Source organism: Leuresthes tenuis, unplaced genomic scaffold (genome assembly GCF_036924035.1).
Source record: "Leuresthes tenuis unplaced genomic scaffold, fLeuTen1.0.hap1 SCAF_9, whole genome shotgun sequence".
In the NCBI taxonomy this organism is placed as follows: Eukaryota; Metazoa; Chordata; class Actinopteri; order Atheriniformes; family Atherinopsidae; genus Leuresthes; species Leuresthes tenuis.
Genome location: NW_027325363.1, coordinates 36,012,135 through 36,031,046, shown reverse-complemented (window position 1 = coordinate 36,031,046; position 18,912 = coordinate 36,012,135). Strand labels below are relative to the sequence as shown.

The 18,912-nt window shown below is 41.8% G+C and overlaps 1 protein-coding gene across 3 annotated transcripts in view; it reads left to right on the top strand.

Moving 5' to 3' along the window:
* The window catches only part of sgsm2 (small G protein signaling modulator 2), a 109,056-nt gene that overhangs the window by 82,133 nt on the left and 8,011 nt on the right, over window positions 1-18,912 (top strand). The window contains exons 11-18 of one of the 3 annotated variants that reach the window (XM_072393183.1): window positions 2,696-2,828; window positions 3,056-3,190; window positions 6,638-6,812; window positions 9,183-9,247; window positions 9,829-9,974; window positions 12,272-12,400; window positions 12,478-12,660; window positions 14,223-14,603. In XM_072393183.1, coding sequence (XP_072249284.1) covers window positions 2,696-2,828; window positions 3,056-3,190; window positions 6,638-6,812; window positions 9,183-9,247; window positions 9,829-9,974; window positions 12,272-12,400; window positions 12,478-12,660; window positions 14,223-14,603 — 1,347 coding nt within the window. Of the gene's footprint in view, window positions 1-2,695; window positions 2,829-3,052; window positions 3,191-6,637; window positions 6,813-9,182; window positions 9,248-9,828; window positions 9,975-12,271; window positions 12,401-12,477; window positions 12,661-14,222; window positions 14,604-18,912 lie in introns of all 3 variants that reach the window. The other 2 variants (XM_072393182.1, XM_072393184.1) reach the window with 2 other exon arrangements.

Here is an 18,912-nt window from a genome sequence, read left to right as displayed (position 1 = left end):
AAGCGTGTGCATAATCATCAGGTGTGTTATCTGTGCAATGTGAGCAGATGTTTGAGTGTGTTAGACCCATCCTGAACATCCTTTGTCCTGTATAGTGTGTTCTATGAAGGATTTTGTATTGTATGAGCTGTAAATTAGAATTCTGAGTCATTCTGAAGGTGTTCAAACATATTTGTGGCCAGAAGCTATGACTAGAACTGATGGATAAATCTGCCTCCCATTTTGAGGATGGAAGAGACATTGTGTCATCTATTTTAGACAATAATTTATATATTTTTGATAGTAGTTTTGGGGTGCAGATGCTTAGAAATTCTGCTACCCTAGTCGGGAGTTGTAAGTCTGGTTGGTGGAGGATATATTTCTTTGTTATTATAGACTTAAGTTGTTGATATTCTAGGAATTTATTGCTGCCTATCTCGTGTTGTGATATGAGCTCATCAAATGAAATAAAATGTCCATTTTGGATTATATGTTCCAGATGTTTGATTCCTTTGATCTTCCACAGAGTAAAGTTTAGCATTTTTTTGTTTTGCAGTATGTCAGGATTGTTCCAGATGGGTGTAAGCTTACATGGGACAATTGAAGACTTTGTTATTTTAAGAAATTCCCACCAGGCTGTCAGAGAGGTGCTGATGTTAATGCTTTTGAAACATTTGTGATGTTTTACGTTTTGACTAATAAGTGGCAGGTCAGAGATTTCCAGATTATCACACAATGCTTGTTCTACATTTATCCATGGTTCATCTATTGGGCTAGGTTTAAACCATTTTGATATATACTGTAACCTATTGGCTAAGGAATAGTGCTGAAAATTAGGTAAATCTAATCCACCACTGTCCTTGGTCTTCTGTAGGGTTTTTAAACTAATACGTGGTGGTTTGTTTTTCCACAGAAATTTGGAGATGCAAGAATCTAGTGACTTAAACCAAGTAGCAGATGGTTTTATGGGGATCATTGAGAACAAATAATTAACTTTTGGTAGTATCATCATTTTAATGGTTGTAACTCTCCCCATAAGTGATATAGGTAAGGACTTCCAACGAGAGAGATCGTCCTCTACTGTCTTTAATAATTGCACATAATTTAGCTTTGTTAGCTCTGAGAGCCTGGAGGAAATGTTTATGCCTAAATATCTGATATTTCCTGACTGTAAAGTGATTGCAGGTATATTCTGGACTCTGCAGTTAATGGGCAGAACTGTGGTCTTAGACCAATTGATAGAGTAGTCAGAAAGTGCTGAGAATTTATTTATGAGTGTGATCGTGTGAGTGAGAGACGTTTGAGAGTTCTGAAGGAAAAGTAAAACATCATCAGCATAAAGACTTATTTTATGCTCAATATTTTGGGGTTGGATGCCTTTAATATTTCTATCTTGTCTGATAGCAGCTGCTAAAGGTTCGATGAAAATAGCAAAAAGTGAGGGAGAAAGTGGGCAACCCTGTCTTGTACCTCTCTGCAGACTGAAGTTTGGAGAGGTTTGATCATTTGTCCTAACACACGCATTTGGGGAGCTATATAATATCCTTATCCAGTTGATGAAATGTGACCCAAACCCAAATTTGTTTAATGCTGCGAATAAAAATTTCCAGTTCACTCGATCAAATGCTTTTTCTGCATCTAGAGAGACTATTGTGGTTTCCAGGTTGTTGATGGTAGAATAGTCTATGAGATTAATTAGCCTGCGAGTGTTAGTGGATGAGTGTCTCAGGCTTGTAGTCTGACCAACCTATTGGTTTCATCTGGTTTCATAGATAAGTACAGCTGAGTATCATCAGCATAACAATGGAAATTTATGCCATGCTGTCTGATAATGTTACCTAATGGAAGCATGTATAAAGTAAAAAGAATCGGTCCAAGCACAGAACCCTGAGGAACTCCATGACTTACTCCAACGTGTGAGGAAGATTCTTCATTTACAAGAACAAACTGGAATCTATCAGATAAATATGACTTAAACCAGCCTAATGCAGTTCCTTTAATCCCAATAACATGTTCAAGTCTCTGTAACAGAATGCTGTGATCGATCGTATCAAATGCAGCACTGAGATCCAACAGGACAAGCACAGAAACAAGTCCGCTATCAGAAGCTAACAGGAGATCATTGGTAACTTTCACCAGTGCCGTTTCTGTGCTATGATGCACTCTGAATCCTGACTGAACATGTGGCTTGAGTCGAACCACCAGCCTTTTCGTATGGCAGGCAACTGCTCTGCCCCCGAGCGATACTGACTTCAGTGACACTGAAGTGATCCCTGGCTAAGCAGAGGAGTTTGTTACACATAGAAACACATACACGTAGAAAAAAAGGCAAACTGAAAATTGGGCCTCCAAAATGTGTCTCATGCAAAGTGATGCTATACCGCAGTAGAGTGTACACTATAATGCATACTGTACACCACAGAAGTGTGCTGCAGGGGTCCTCACAGAACTCAGCTTAGAACTGTTGGAAAGAGGTGTTGATTTCATGGTCGTTTTCGATGCTGCAGTTTGTTGTACTGCTGAGGTATGGCGTGGCAGAGAGGGCGTTCCCTTTGTAATGTCAGTGAAAATGAACCCTTTCACCTGCTCCTTTGTTGCAGACAGCAGTATTCATGGGATAGTGTAGTTAATATCTGCGGTTTAAATACAGATAGACACGCCCCGTTTAGTTTATCAATATTCGTGGCCCTTGAAGACGTTTGCATTTTACTTGCAGGGAAAAGTGTTTCCTAAATTGAAGAAGAGGAGCAGCACTGCCAGACTCATCGACCAGGACAAGAATGGTGAGGAGCAGACAGCTGCTGACTACGTCTTTCGCATTGTCTACCCTGGATACAGATATGATGCCAGTAAGTTACAACTTGATCTTGCTGTGATCAGTGCAACAAAATATGCCCCAAGCAAAAGTGGCTGCTCATGCAATAAAAACAGTTCTTTCTCTCTTTTCACTCGTCTCTGTTAGAAATATCTCATATGATTGTAAATACTGCTGGTTTGGCCCCTCCAAAAGTCTTCCTGAAGAATGTGGGGTAGCACTTTCTAACAATGTTCTCTGTTGTTCCACTGGTGCAAGCAGTCACTATAAACTACCACCACACCACGGGCAGCCGTGCGCCGTCGCTGGACGATGATGAGGAAGAGGAAGATAGGCTCCATGCTATGATCTCAATGATCTGCTCGCGGAACCTCACAGACCCAAATGTCATGAAAGGTTTTTATCACCTTAACACACCCACCAAACCCCACTACCCCACCCCTGAGACCTCACCCTGGCTTCAGACTCTCCCCCCTGCCTCCTCCCACTTCATTGTGTCCTCTCCTCCTCTTCCTGACCCTTCCTCCCCCAGCTTCGTTTGCCTGTGTGTGCTGACTGACGCTGAGCCCAACAGTGAGGAGAAGGGTGGGAATGGCCAGGTTAACAGGAGCAAGCCATGTTTATGGCAATAAACAAGAAACTGGACACCAAGGATTGTACGGCAATCAAACAAGCAGCTCAGACATTTGAAAGCCTCGGATAGACTTGGTTTTAAAAGTCTGCTAGATTGCTATCTAACACAAAAGAGGATAGTTCACAAAGGGAGATCATGTGTGTGAAAGAACTGACAGAAATAGTCCTCTGCTGCAATCAAAATTATTTCCAAAGACAAACTAACAAGATTTGAAGTAGAGATGTGATGTTGTCTGGAATAAGAAAAATGTTTTGCATTTTCTCCACAATGGAATGGGGGTATCACAGGATTATGTGTTGCTTATAGGCACGGCACGGAGAAGGTGAAAACAGGAGCTCGGCCGGTCTTTTAGGCACTTTTACCCAACTGATTTGTTGTGGCATTTGTTAGCTTAATTTGGATTTTTTTCTTTCTAATCCCCAATTCATCCATTTTATGATAACTTGCAGCACCAAACAGCAGACAGACAAAAGCTGTTTGCACTCATGAAATACAACAGTATTATTATTATTATTATTATTATTACAACAGGGAATACATACTAGAGATGAGCAAGAGGAAAGCAACATTCAACTTAGTAGAATAGAGCTCTTACCAGCAGGCAGGCTTAGTCACCCACACACTTTAAAGTTAATACTTTGAAAGATCACATAGTGCAGAACTCGCCCATCTTGAGAACTTGGGGCTTGGAGAACTTTACTTGGGGCTTGGTGGAAAGGCTCTGTGGGAAAACCAGGAGCAAGTGCCGTGGACATTTATGTTCTCACATTACACATCTCTTGAATATTTGCGGTATATGTGTGGAAATGGCTAAAGTTGAAAAAGTTGAACGTGGAGGTCACCAAAGTGTTAGAAATTTGCCTGTTGGTGGGGACAAAATCAGAAGATGAAGAAAAGGGAATTCTTGGCATGCATTTAGTAGTTTTATTTAAGTAGAAGCACTATGATTATTATATTTCTCTGCTTTGTTTCATCAGTTATTGCTTATTGTAGACAACAATATGGGAAAAATTTGGGGTTTTGTGTTTTCATGTGGTTCCTGTGCCACAAGTGAGAAAAATAAGCATAAAAAACCCAATCAATGTGATTTACTAATGTATGTACACATTTTTTCACCCGCAGAACTCCTGCTCCCTGGGTCACCGTGTGGCCCTTCCATATACATCGCTTTTTGCTAAAGACAAAGCAACGATTGAATTATCATGTTTTACTTCAGTTCCTGTATGACTTGGGCAGCATCCATTATCAAAGACAAGCATTCCTCTGTAATTCAATGTATAATCTAAACTGTTTGCTCATATTCAGTTTGATCCATGGCAGAAGTGTTAGGTAAAGCAACGATGTCGCAGATACACACCGTCCTCATGCAGCCGCTGGTTACCAGGTGCAGTCTGGTAGCCTTTTACCCCAGAGCGTTCACTTAGCAATACATTCAAGTTTGATTGCATAAAATGGTTGAGTTAGCATGAATGTAAGAGTCAGAGCTGTAACCTTGTGCAATAAAAAAAAGATCTCTTTAGATAATTGCAGCTTCTTTGCAGATATTATCAGACAAGTTCTTAATAGCACAACAGCTGCTGACCAAGTCCCCCGACAGGCTTCTGGTTTAACGCTCTCTCCTCTCGTTGCTTCCTCTCCTCAGTAACAGTTGAATCCACTTGGTATGGCTGCAGGCCAGTAAAACACACGTATTTTTAGAGGAACAAACCCGTTTTGTGAATGCTGCTGCCAAACACCGTGGCTGCTCACATGCTGCATGCTACCTGTTTCCGTCACATATAGAAACTTCCCCAGGTGTCCTCCTCCATCAAGGCCCTATTGGCTAATTTGCATTTTAATATTGGCAGCGCTGACTGCTGTAGAGTTATGAGTTGGTTTAATTCTTACCTCGGCATACCTCAGCACTGTTGGGTTTACACAGCTGTGGCCAAGAATCGCTTTGATAATTTGCTTTTTTTTCTCTTTCTTTTTATTTGATCCTCAGATTTGACTTCATTGTTTTTTCTTATTTTCGTTCTTTCATTTTTCACATGCAACATGCTTGACAGTTTTTGCATGGGTAATATGCACCTGTTTGATTTTTTTACATGTACATATATAATGTGTTTCAGCGTATTTGTGATCCTCTCTTCTGTTTGTTTTTGATTTCTCTCTCTTCTCTGACTTCCTGAGTTGTTTCTCCTCTGTTTGTGCAGTCATTTGCTGCGATGCTGTTCACTGTAATTCTTCACTAACCGCGCCACCCCACCCCCTCCTCGCCCTCCCTCCACCCCTCTCATTACGGTCCTGTGGGGTTCCGCAGTGGTAGAGACGTGGAGTCCTTGTGTGAGCGGGGTTGCATTATTGAGCCCAAACGCAGTTGTTGATCGCGTGTAGTCCTAGAGTAAAGAGGGGAGAGGCCAAATGTTGGTCTCACTCCAGCATTCTTTCTGTTTGAGTTTCTTTCTGTTGTTAAATTTTGTGTTTTGGGGGTTTTTGAGCAACCAAAGCGCAGCTTCATATTTATGACAGGTCATCAGCTCCAACCTGAAGAATTAAGGTGAAGAGCATTTATTTGATGTTGAAGTTTTTCTGGGGTTGTTTTCTCCTCTTTGTGTGCCTTTTTACTTGTGTCCATTTGTTGTGGTTGATCCTGAGGTGATTTCTTCTGGTGTTTCTCGTCTTTTTCTGGCTTTATGCATCCTGCATGGTCTGAGTGTGAGCCTCCTCCCTGCCTTCTCCCCCCACAGTCAACTCCTTCCCTGCCTCTCTTTGCCTTATCTTCTACTCCGTCCTCTGTCTGACTTGATTCTCTCTCCTGTTTCCTCTGGAGCATCCCTCTGAGCTCTGCTGTCTGCTCTGCCTCCTCTCCGAATGAACCAGCATGGAATCCGCGTATCCTCTCTGCCTGTCTTTTCCACAGCACTGTTCCGGCTTCCTACCCTTCCACTTTTGGTTTAATTTCCACACCAGTTCTTCAGCTCTCACATGAGTGTAAATTTTTCATCCATCTGCTCATCTCTTATTGTTTTCACGATCAAAAATACATGAAAAGATGTATTTATGGTTGAGCTGAGGGACCTAGGTCATAATATGTAAGGCATAAAATCTAGCCAGTGTGAAGTGGGTTTAGAGCATTTAAAAATGAGAATGTGATACAGGGTCATCCATTTTGTCTCAGAGCACTGAGACTTTTCTCTGTCCTTTCACTTCGATTCTCTCCGGTTTAGACCACGGGGAAATGATGGAGATGCAAGGTTTTGGAGGCAGCCCATCGTCGTGGCAACAGGCTGAAGTAACCAGTCACAAGTCCCTGTGCCAGTCCTGCTCCACGGCCGGTAGCAACATGTCATTCGACTACCCAGCCAGCTGCACCTGCATACATCAGCCGTCAGACATTCACACGTATGCTTTAAAACCCAAAATGATAAACTTTCATGTAGCTGTTGGAAATGTTCTGCAATGTGTTGGGAAATGTGAAATGATTCAGTTTTTGTCATAGGAAAAGGGAGGAGACCAATAATGTAAATTTAATGTCATCAAAGCGACTAATACATAATACCAAGTCATTCACAACCTTAAGTATCAAAGGTAAAGAGAATAAAACATTTTCTATGCTGCCTGACCCTGAGCCCAGCAGCAAAGACCAGTTAGTAAAATCTCAATTCCATGAATGAAAACTGACATCATAGACATATTTGGTGGTCATATAAAACAAGATCTAGTTTTACTTAGATGGGATCCAGTCAGTTTGGCATTAGTCTGACTAAGATCTCCGCAGAAAATGCATTGTCTGGGTAGTGAAGCACAGAGGTTCAAGTTGGGAGATTGGAGATGATATGGCTGCATGACTGCAAAACCATGTTTGAGAGATGACATTAAGAGCTGGCACCATGGCTGTCTGTGTATGTTTCAAAGCGCTGGCTTTGGAAATGACTCCCAGTGTCCACAAGCTTGACAGTAGATGTTATCATGATAACACACCAAAGAACGCTGCTAAAAACAGAAAGTTTCTATGGTGGAAGAAAAAGGAACACACCTATCCATGTATGTCACCTGATTTAAATCCTTTGGGAGTTTTTTTTTATGAAAGTTAAGCATGAGAGCCCATTTTTAAGAATGGTAGAACACCTCATATTAGTAGTGTCCATGCTGAAGACAGTCGAGTCTGGTCAAAGATAATGATGATGAATAAATGACTCTTTTGTCTCTCAGTAATGAAAGGTGAATTATCTTTTGTTGCATTGTGTGTGTGTGTGTGTGGGGGGGGGGGCTCTAAATTTAACATGAACAGTATTAATTTCACAAAGCAGTCTTACTGTTGATCCGGTTTTACATTATTTGATATAAAAGTTATATTTCATGGGGATTTACTCTATGTATACACTATACAGTCATAGGAAAAAGTTTGTACGCCCTTTGGAATTTCTCACATTTCTTCCTAACTTGGTCATAAAACATGGTCTGATCACTACAACGATCTCAAGAATGAACAAGCAGTGTCTGCTTGAACAAAAACCACTCAAACAATCACGTTATCATACTTTTACTGGCCACAAGACGGAAATATTGACAGCACAGGGAGGCATAAATAAGTGCACCCTTAGCTAAGAGTCCTCCAAGAGCTAATTAGACTAATTAGATGATTAGGCAATTTGAGCCACCCTTTAGTCCAATCACTGAGGTGTGTCGTAAGCTACCCACCCCACTGGAAAACAGTTAAAAGGTGTGTTCTTTGCATCATGCCTCATGGGAGAAGGCCACGGAGGAAGCCATTGCTGTCCAAAAAGAACATTTCTTCTTGTTTAGAGTTTTTTGGATGCTTCTCAGTGCCTCTGGAAAAACATAGTGTGGACTGATGAAACAAAAGTTGAATTGTTTGGGGGGAAGACACAACAGCATGTGTGGAGGAAAGCTGGTACAGCACACCGTCACCAAAACCTCATCCCCACTGTTAAGTATGGCGGCGGTAGCATCATGGTGTGGGGGTGCTTTACTGCCTCTGCGCCTGGACAACTGGGTATAGTTGAAGGGAAAATGAATTCTCAAGTATATCAAGGTATTTTGCAGAAAAACCTTAAGCAATCAGTCAAAAAGCTGAAACTCAAAAGAGGATGGGTCCTGCAATAGGACCCAAAACACCGAAGCAGATCAACACTGGAATGGTTCCAGAAAAACAAGATAAATGTTCTGGAATGGCCCAGTCAAAGCCCTGACCTAAACCCAATCGAGATGTTGTGGATTGACCTCAAGAAAGCCATCCATTCCATTCCATTCCAGGCCTCCCAAGAATCTGGCTGAATTGCAAAAGTTTTGCAAAGATGAATGGTGCAAGATTCCTCCTGATCGCTGTGCCCGTCTAATCTGCAGCTACAGGAAATGTCTAGTTGAAGTAAGCTAAAGGAGGGTCAACCAGCCACTGACTCATAGGGTGTACTTACTTATGCTTACTTTATATTATAAAAATATGATTACACACAGTTGTTTGGGTGGTTTTACTTCAAGCAGACACTGCTTGTTCATTCTTGAGATCGTTGTAGTGATCAGACCATGTTTTATGACCAAGTTAGGAAGAAATGTGAGAAATTCCAAAGGGCGTACAAACTTATTCCTATGACTGTATATAGTAAACATAATGTAAAGAATGGGAGGAAGTGGGGGGATTTAAGGACCATCGTAGTTTTACCCACTGGAACAATCCAATCATAAGCAACAGTGACATTTTAAATTCTCTGAGCAAGGTGTTGATAACCAATGATCTCTTCTTATCCCCAGTATTCCTCTAAAGATGCTCTGCCAGAACATGAAGAGGCAGATAGTCTCCAGAGCCTTCTACGGATGTAAGTAAACACGCAGCTCCTTGAGTTTAAGGTGGAGGCTGTTGTTGATTGTATTTGGTGTGGTCATTGAAAGGCTGGTTCCTCATATAATGCAGGACGTAATGATTATTTTTCTGCTCACAGTCAGCGTCTTGTTTCTACACTGCATCTGTAATAATGCCCATTATTTGAACTTTTTAAATGTTTTTGCTGTAATCCAGCAGAGTAGCTCTATTAATAAAGTGTGAATTAGAGTGAAGGCCCCTTTTTCATTTCAACTTAAGACAACACGATATGAGAACTACTTAAATTCAGCTTTGAGTTTTCATTTAAGGAAGTATTTAAGGAACATTTGTTCATTTGCTTATCCTCAGTTTGCCGCAGTTAAAGACATCTTGAGAGAATTTTTGGCTTTGTTCTCCACCTACAGGCCATGTGTACTGAATATATTATGTTTAGATAAATTGATTATTAATTCATTTTTCTTTATCACTATTTTCACATTCAGCTGTTAATCTAATGAAAATAAAATCTGCTTGAGCCAACATCACTTCTCCGGGTCTCAGCTATGCACACGTGTCTTTGTCTCACCTGTCCATCAGGGCTGGCATACTGTCGGCACCTGTCCACTGTGCGGACCCACCTGTCAGCTCTGGTCAACCACAACATCGTAGCCCCAGACAGACCTTGTGAGGCATCCGGAGGGCTCAGCAAAGAAGTGTGGAGCAAGTACCAGAAAGACTGCAAAGTGGGTACAGACTCGAAACCTGCAAGCCACACATACTGCTGGGTTTTCAAAACATAACACCATGTTCATCTTTCTTCCTCCGCCACACTCTGGCGCACATGCATCTCTCCTAGGATGGTGAATTTAAAACCCTGACTCCATTGAAAATTTATAAAAATAAAGTCACCTTTAAGTCAGTGAGACTGATCAACCCCCAAAGACACGTCGTGGTCACTGTGTGCTGTACTGGTGTTGTCTCCAGCAACACAACATTTTTTAAACAGGGATATGCTGACCAACGTGTGAAAAGGAGAAATTAGGACCAAAGATGGCGTCAGATTTTGAGACACATGATATTTTCATGATTTGAATGTTTGTCACAGACCCGACGTCAAAGTAACACAGCAACTGAACACTGAGCGAGTTTTTCTTTCTTCTTCCCTTTGTATAAAAGAGCCGGTGAATTGAATTAATCACAACTTAAATGCATAGTATATGTGGTTCAAAGGCGACTCCATTAGTGCCAGAGTTTACCCTGATGAGCTTGGCCAGGCTTGGTTTCTGTTTAGTTTGTAGCTTAAGATAGTTTTCTTACTTTTCTTTTGAAGTTTTACTGCAGCTTGGAAACCCTTTGCTTTTGCTATTGTTTTGAACTTTTATGTGTAAAAACCCTCGTAAATGAATTCAGTAACAGCTTCGGTAAATGGTAAAGCTAACATGAACAACATTAGGCTTGATGGATAAAGCACATTTTTTAAAATTCTGAATATATGAAGTCTCCTTAACTTGACCAAAAAAACAACAACTAATCAGTAAAACTTTCCATTTCTGCTTTCTCATAATAAAATGTAAGTTTAGTCAGTGTTAGTAAGTCGGTGGTACTGATGTCGTTGAACCTGTTAAAGAAAATGTCAGCTGCCGGTCTGCCAAATGTGTTGCAGGAGAAATAAAGCGCAGCAAAATGAACTGAAGGTGGGCAGTCTCTTCTGTCAGCTTAAAAGAGAATTGTACTGGTTGTGTTCAAGAGGGAGGTGCTGAGTGGAGGCCAAACGCCTGGCTTTCTCTGTACATTCACCTTTAAATACACCTTTGTAGCCTTCAACCACTTAGTAAACCTCTGCTTTCCACTTGTCATCAGTACACACTTGCTGAGTAACACAGTCACAGTCAGCAAATGCTAAATGAACTGTACTTGCATAGCGCTTATCTAGTCTAACTGACCACTCAAAGTGCTTCAACACTACATGCCAGCACGTCTTAATCTATGCATAACTTCATGTTTTCTACTCATTCACACACATTCATACACCGATGGATGCATCTGTGGGGGTGCCTAAGGATGCTTCGACATTTGGTTTGGGAAGCCGGAGTTGAACCAATGACCTTACGATGGGTGGGAAACTGCTCTCCCTCCTGAGCTATAGCCTCCAATCCTCAAAACCCTGCTTCAAATACTCAGGAACTTCAAATATGAATTATTCCTGAATTCCAAAGTTTATTATTAGTTTAATGGAAACATTTGCCCAAAAATGTCTTAAACTGAAACTTGAACATGCACAGGCAGACACCTTGACCAATACTTCCTAAATGAAGAACTTCCCTGGATAGATGAATGCTCAAAATTAAGATCAGAATGTATAGAGGAGTCAGAAACCACTGTAATTTGGACAAAAAGCGCTGTTTTTGTAGTAGAAACATACTGTAATCCAGCCTTCTCTTTAGCAGCTTTCTGTCAGTTCAAGTAAAATCTAAGACGTGTACATGACAGCCAATGTGTCATTATTTCATTGTTAATGAAAGACTAATGAAAGCCACGCTGCTAGTTGTCTTATCTACCTTAAGAACCTTTTCACTGAGCTTCACTGACTTCATAGTTAAACCTGTCTCTACTACTGTCCTTCTTTCAGATACAGTTTCCGCTCCTTTGACGTAGTCGTGTAAATTGTAAGCTGGGGATCATGCACTGCTCCTGCTGTCTCTACCCGCTCTACTCTCTCCTCCTTCTTAATGAAATTTTAATGAGTTTCAGTCGACTAAAGTCTCATTACAGAGTGTAGTGTGATAGCATTGTAGCTATTAAAGCAGCCACTGTAATTATCATCATTCATCAGCTCCAACAAAGTCATAATTACTAATTGCACTCTATTCATATCTGTGTCCTTTATCTTCTTCACTCATCTGTCTTCTTCTGTACAGATCACAGTCACTCTTTCCCTCCTTTCATTATTGATGCGCTTCCTCTTCCATGTAGGCTTTGTCTTTCCTGTCATTTTTCTTCTCCTGTTCATTTATATTCCTTTTATCCCTGTTCTGTGTAGAACTATAAGGAGCTGGAGCTGCTCAGGCTAGTTTATTATGGAGGAGTGCAGCATGACATCAGAAAGGAGGTCTGGCCTTTTCTTTTGGGCCACTACAAGTTTGGCATGGGCAAAAAGGACATGAGCCAGGTAAAGCACCACATGCCTTCATTTGCATTCTTATTCTGACAACCAGCACGTGATTTATTTTTTACTTTCCCATGAAGATTGATGCAAAGATCAATGAGCGCTACCAGCAGGTGATGCGGGAATGGAAAGCCTGTGAAGTTATTGTCAAGCAGAGGGAGAAAGAGATGCAGTCAGCCATCTTTGCCAAGCTCTCCTCAGGCAGCAGCATAGACAGCCATGTGCTGCGGCTCGCCCATAGAGACTCCACTCTCAGCAACGAGGTGATGAGGCCCAACACAATCTAACATCCACTCAGCACTACATTTTTATTAAACAGGGAGGCAACTGTGGATGAAAATGATTCAGTATTAATCCAAGCAATATACAGCAGAAAGTATCTTTGGTTGCATCCAGAGTCCAAATTAAGTTTATGTTATCACCAGTCCTTGTTCTACGTCAGCACTGTGCAGGCACTGCTTTGTTCAGCAAAGTGTGCATTTATTCTCACTTAGTTTCATGTTCTTTCCTGCACTTAGACCTCACCTCACACCGAGTACAGCTGTTTCATCCAGCTGAACAGCTGCAGGATGACGTGTTCTGTGACTTTGTTTGGCCTTGACAAGTCAATAAGCCCAAAGATGAGTTATCAGATTGGGCTTTCAAACATAAAACTTAAACCTTTGAACAGGCATTAATATAATCTGCTGAAAATGAAAAAGAAAAATTAAAAACAGCCATGCAACCAAACCAATATGGTTTTGGTTGCATTTTTCATCCACTATTTCAGAGATTAGCAGCACATGTAAATGATAGAAGACCTGTCACATTATTCTGTGTTGATTTGACTGACATCGTTTTAACATCTCAGGTGAAAACATGAGCAATATATATATATATATATATATATATATAAATATATAAAACCGTGTGAAAACTGTTGATTCTTGAGTAGATAAACCTCACACTTCAGCTACATAACGTAGGCGGTCGACATATTTTTAACCGCTGCATTTGCAGAAATATTTCCTAAAAACATTGTTTTTAAATTCAACAATTTATCAGTTCAACAGAAAACATGAAATAGCACAATGTTTTTATTTTTTAATGCTTAATCGGGTGGACTATCGGTCAGCCTTCTCACCATTTAGCCAAGCGACCCGGCTCAGTGCAGCCCCCAACAGCCCCAAACTATGGTTGGGGGGTGAGGGATTAGCAAGGGAGCCCTCAGCCTGGGAGAGGCTGCTGTCCACCAAACGATCAGCAATGTCAGATCTTGTTTCATCTTCTGTTATATTTTTTGTTGTGGTCCTATAAAATATGACGATATGCTGCTTTGGATTCTTTTAGTTTTTTCTCCATTTGATTAAGCTTTTGTTTTGGCGCAGATGACACAGACAGGAAGTTGGACTTGTGAAATGCAAGAAAATCCGGTTGGTTTTCAGAATAAAACGGCTTTCTGCAGCATGATGACTCTGACTCGCTCCCAGTACACAAGCAAATGAGCCTTTGTATTTTGGTTGTGAATAATTATGATGTAATGGTGAAAATACTTTAGGTGGGGGATAAATTCTGTCCCCACCGAGGATAAAAATAATTCAGCAGAGGGTAGGACGTGTAACATATTGGACTGTGTCTTTCGAGTGCCTTGAGAGGCCATTTGGCTCTAGATAAATAAAGCTGAATTGAATTGAATTTAGTTTTCCAGGTTTGCGTCAGCAGTGTTTATTTACAGGCATATTCATATTTCTATGAACACAAAGGAAATCAAACAGGAACACTGTAGCCCAAAAGCATCTTCACTGCCAAGCTGTCTGTCCTCCTCTTAAGTTCCATTCTTCTTCAGGTGTTCATGTCCGTGGATGAGCCAGATGCAGGAAGTCAGGAGACGCCCAGTGGAGAAGACACCACTCCCACCATGACCACGCTGGTCCCCCCCGCTGCCCTCCCCCCAGAGGAGCGTCCTCTGGTAGAGTTTGACTCCCCCGACTCGGGTCTCCCATCCTCCAGAAACTACTCGGTGACCTCTGCTCACTCTCAGATCTTGTCCAGCATAGACGACGGTCAGAGCACAGAGGAAGAAGGAGGGGGTAGGGAAGAGGGCAGGACTCCAGGGGGTGGGCGTCAGGACTCTCTTACTGAGGACAGGCTGTGCAGTCAGCTGGACAAACTGGTGACCAATGGAGCTGCTGCTGAGGGGATATCAGCCTCATTCTCCTCCTATACAGTGCGTACAGTTTGTAGATATGTGTGTTTATTTCATCAGACGAAGCAAGTCTGCAACAAGTAGGGCAAAGAAATTCAAATCTGGGATTTCTGTCACATTCTAAAATGTGAAAGTCAAATGGAATAAATAGGAATGGAAATGAGTTGGTTCTTCATAGAACTCATGGGTTTTAAAGTTTCTCCTTAGGATAGAAAATTAACTAATTATTTTGTAAAGATTTTAGAGCTTATAATCATTTTTAGTTTATATAATACAAACATTTGCAACATTTGAAACACCTTTCGGGCCACTACAGTCCACTGAATTCATTTGAAACTGGCTCAAGATGACATGATTTTAGAATGTTAAAATGTGACCATAAGAATATACAACTTGCCAGCAACAATTTTTGGATAGAATGTGGCATTTAAAACATCAAGGCCATCAGGAACCTGGAGTATTAGCTCAAGACAAGTTGGTCCACGGACCGATGCCAAATTTCAAATCTGCAACATTAGCAGAAACTCAGGTTTTACTCTTTCACTCTTTAGGTGTCCAGCTTTGGTGAAACTGCCCCAGGCAGCCTCAGATTTCTTTTATATCTGCCAGGTATGGCACTAAATCAGTCTCAATTATCACAACTGTGCAGGACAATTCACTCGTGCACGGGGCAAGATCCACTGATAACTGAGACTGATTCAGCTCCATAGCCAGGAGGGGTACTCAGAACACAGGGCTGTTCATACACAGTGAGTAGTGAGTGGATATTATATATTGGACCAGCTCTGGAGGAGGCTAATATATGAATAAATACTCATGTAAAGAACAAAAAGAAACCTTTTAATTCAGATGGGTTTTTTTGTATCAGGGCATGATTCTTTTTAAAAATCATCTGGTTCTTAGTGGATCACCAACTTAGCTAAATAGAACAACATATGATATAAGAGAAGCCAAAGTGCAGCAGCAGTGTGTGAAAAACTAAGTGAACCTCATGATCCAACAGCTAGTCGAACCACCTTTAACGGCAATAAGCTGAAGTAATGGTTTTCTGTCTGATGTTATAGGTCTCACAGTGTTATGGAGGAATTTTGGGCAATTCGTCTTTACAGCATCGCTTCAGCTCATTGAAGTTTGCAGCATTGGTTTCTGCACAGCTCTCTTAAGGTCTCACCACAGCATTTCAGTCAGGCTGAGGTCTGGACTCTGACTGGACCATTGCAACACCTTGATTCTTTTCTTTTTCCCACATTCTGCTGTAGATCTGCTGCTGTGTTTGGGATCTTTGTCCTGTTGATGAGCCAGTTTCAGCCCAGCTTTAGCTGTGGGACAGATGGCCTCACATCTGACTCTAGAATACTTTGGTATCCAGAGGAGTTCATGGTGGACTCAATGACTGCAAGGTGCCCAGGTCCTGTGGCTGCAGAACCAGCCCAGATCATCAGCCCTCCACCACCGTGCTTGACAGCTGGTATGAGGTGTTTGTGCTGATATGCTGTGTTTGGTTTCCTCCAAACGTGCTGCTGTGCATTAGGACCAAACATCTCCACTTTGCTCTGGTCTGTCCAAAGGACATTGTTCCAGAGGTCTTGAGCTTTGTTCAGATGCAGCTTTGCAAACCTAAGCTGTGCTGCCATGTTCTTTTTAGAGAGAAGAGGCTTTCTCCTGCAGCCCTTCCAAACAAGCCATCCTTGTTCAGTCTTTTTCTAACTGTGCTGTCATGACCTTTAACCTTTAACATGCTAACTGAGGCCTGTAGAGTCTGAGGCGTAGCTCTTGTTTTTTTTTCAGTTTCTGAGCATTGCTGTTAAGGTTTTGTAAACAGGCAGGATCCACAAAAGACTAAGAGATGCAGGTAAGTAAAACAGGTAAGTGATTTATTTACAGTCTTTCTTCAGAAGGCAAAGACAGGTGGAAGTTTCACTTGGTGACAAGCTCAGATTTCTGAGAAGGGAGATATTAGTTAGTAACAGTTTGTTTAGGTCCATGGTGGTAGGTTTTTTCAAGATAAAAGATTAAAGTACTGACCAGTAAGTGCTTTGAATAGTGACTTGAAGTGACCTTGAACCTGTGGTGTTGTTTGCTCTGATAATGGTAGTGAATGTTGGCGAGACAGAGTGCGTTTGGCAAGACAAAGACTGATCCAGTGTAGAGATTCCAGAGGTAGGCAAAAAGTACTCGTGAACAAAGACACTTAGAAAACTTGATTAACTTGAAAAACTGTTGACTGAGTAAGGAGAACAAACAATCTGGCGACGAGCTGCTGCCACAGGTGAGAACAATGTGGAATCAGGACACAGCTGATTAACTGATTAACTAACCCACCAGGAAACAGAAGACACATTTACACACAAACATGGACAAAACATAATCACAAACTATGGGCTGACAATTGCACAGCCTGTTCTTCACATGACCTTTAACCTTTAACATGCTAACTGAGGCCTGTAGAGTCTGACATGTAGCTCTGGGCTTTTTCACCTTGGGGTGACCTTTAACCTTTAACATGCTAACTGAGGCTTGTAGAGTCTGAGATGTAGCTCTGGGCTTCTTCACCTTGGGGTGACCTTTAACCTTTTACATGCTAACTGAGGCCTGTAGAGTCTGAGATGTAGCTCTGGGCTTCTTCACCTTGGGGTGACCTTTAACCTTTAACATGCTAACTGAGGCCTGTAGAGTCTGAGATGTAGCTCTGGGCTTTTTCACCTTGGGGTGACCTTTAACCTTTAACATGCTAACTGAGGCCTGTAGAGTCTGAGATGTAGCTCTGGGCTTCTTCACCTTGGGGTGACCTTTAACCTTTAACATGCTAACTGAGGCCTGTAGAGTCTGAGATGTAGCTCTGGGCTTTTTCACCTTGGGGTGACCTTTAACCTTTAACATGCTAACTGAGGCCTGTAGAGTCTGAGATGTAGCTCTGGGCTTTTTCACCTTGGGGTGACCTTTAACCTTTAGCATGCTAACTGAGGCCTGTAGAGTCTGAGATGTAGCTCTGGGCTTTTTCACCTTGGGGTGACCTTTAACCTTTAACATGCTAACTGAGGCCTGTAGAGTCTGAGATGTAGCTCTGGGCTTTTTCACCTTGGGGTGACCTTTAACCTTTAACATGCTAACTGAGGCCTGTAGAGTCTGAGATGTAGCTCTGGGCTTTTTCACCTTGGGGTGACCTTTAACCTTTAGCATGCTAACTGAGGCCTGTAGAGTCTGAGATGTAGCTCTGGGCTTTTTCACCTTGGGGTGACCTTTAACCTTTAACATGCTAACTGAGGCCTGTAGAGTCTGAGATGTAGCTCTGGGCTTTTTCACCTTGGGGTGACCTTTAACCTTTAACATGCTAACTGAGGCCTGTAGAGTCTGAGATGTAGCTCTGGGCTTTTTCACCTTGGGGTGACCTTTAACCTTTAGCATGCTAACTGAGGCCTGTAGAGTCTGAGATGTAGCTCTGGGCTTCTTCACCTTGGGGTGACCTTTAACCTTTAACATGCTAACTGAGGCCTGTAGAGTCTGAGATGTAGCTCTGGGCTTTTTCACCTTGGGGTGACCTTTAACCTTTAACATGCTAACTGAGGCCTGTAGAGTCTGAGATGTAGCTCTGGGCTTCTTCACCTTGGGGTGACCTTTAACCTTTAGCATGCTAACTGAGGCCTGTAGAGTCTGAGATGTAGCTCTGGGCTTCTTCACCTTGGGGTGAACTTGCTGGGACGTCCACTCCTGGGAAGATTGACAGCTGTCCTGAATGTTTTCCACTTGTGAATAATCTTTCTCTCTGTAGAATGATGGACTCCAGATAGTCTGGAAATGGCCTTATAACCCTTCCCAGACTGATGGGCAGCAGCAGCTGCTTCTCTGAGATCATTGCTGGTGTCTTTCCTCCTTGGCATCGTGTTAAACTGACAGAACTCCTGCTTTTATAGAGCTGCTCACACTGACTGAGGATCAGTTAATCAGAGCATTGATCAGTTAATCAGAGCATTGATCAGTTAATCAGAGCATTGATCAGTTAATCAGAGCATTGATCAGCAGCTCCTGGCTGCTTCTGACCCTCTTTGACTTCTCTTAGTTCCTGTGGAAGCTGTGAGGATGGACTTATTATTTCATGCACTTCTTTTGTATTTTGGCTTAGTGTTTGTTTTAAGTGAATTATGACATCATATAATATGTCAGGCGTCATTGTTCATCTGAGCATGTAATTACCTCATTTCCAAGACCTGGCAATGACAAGATTATTTTTTTATTATGTTCTGATGGGCAAGTTCCTACAATGGCAATAGGGAGTAGCTTCTTTTTCACAAGACTGTATATGAATAAAAGTTATCTCTGTGCAGTTTTTTCA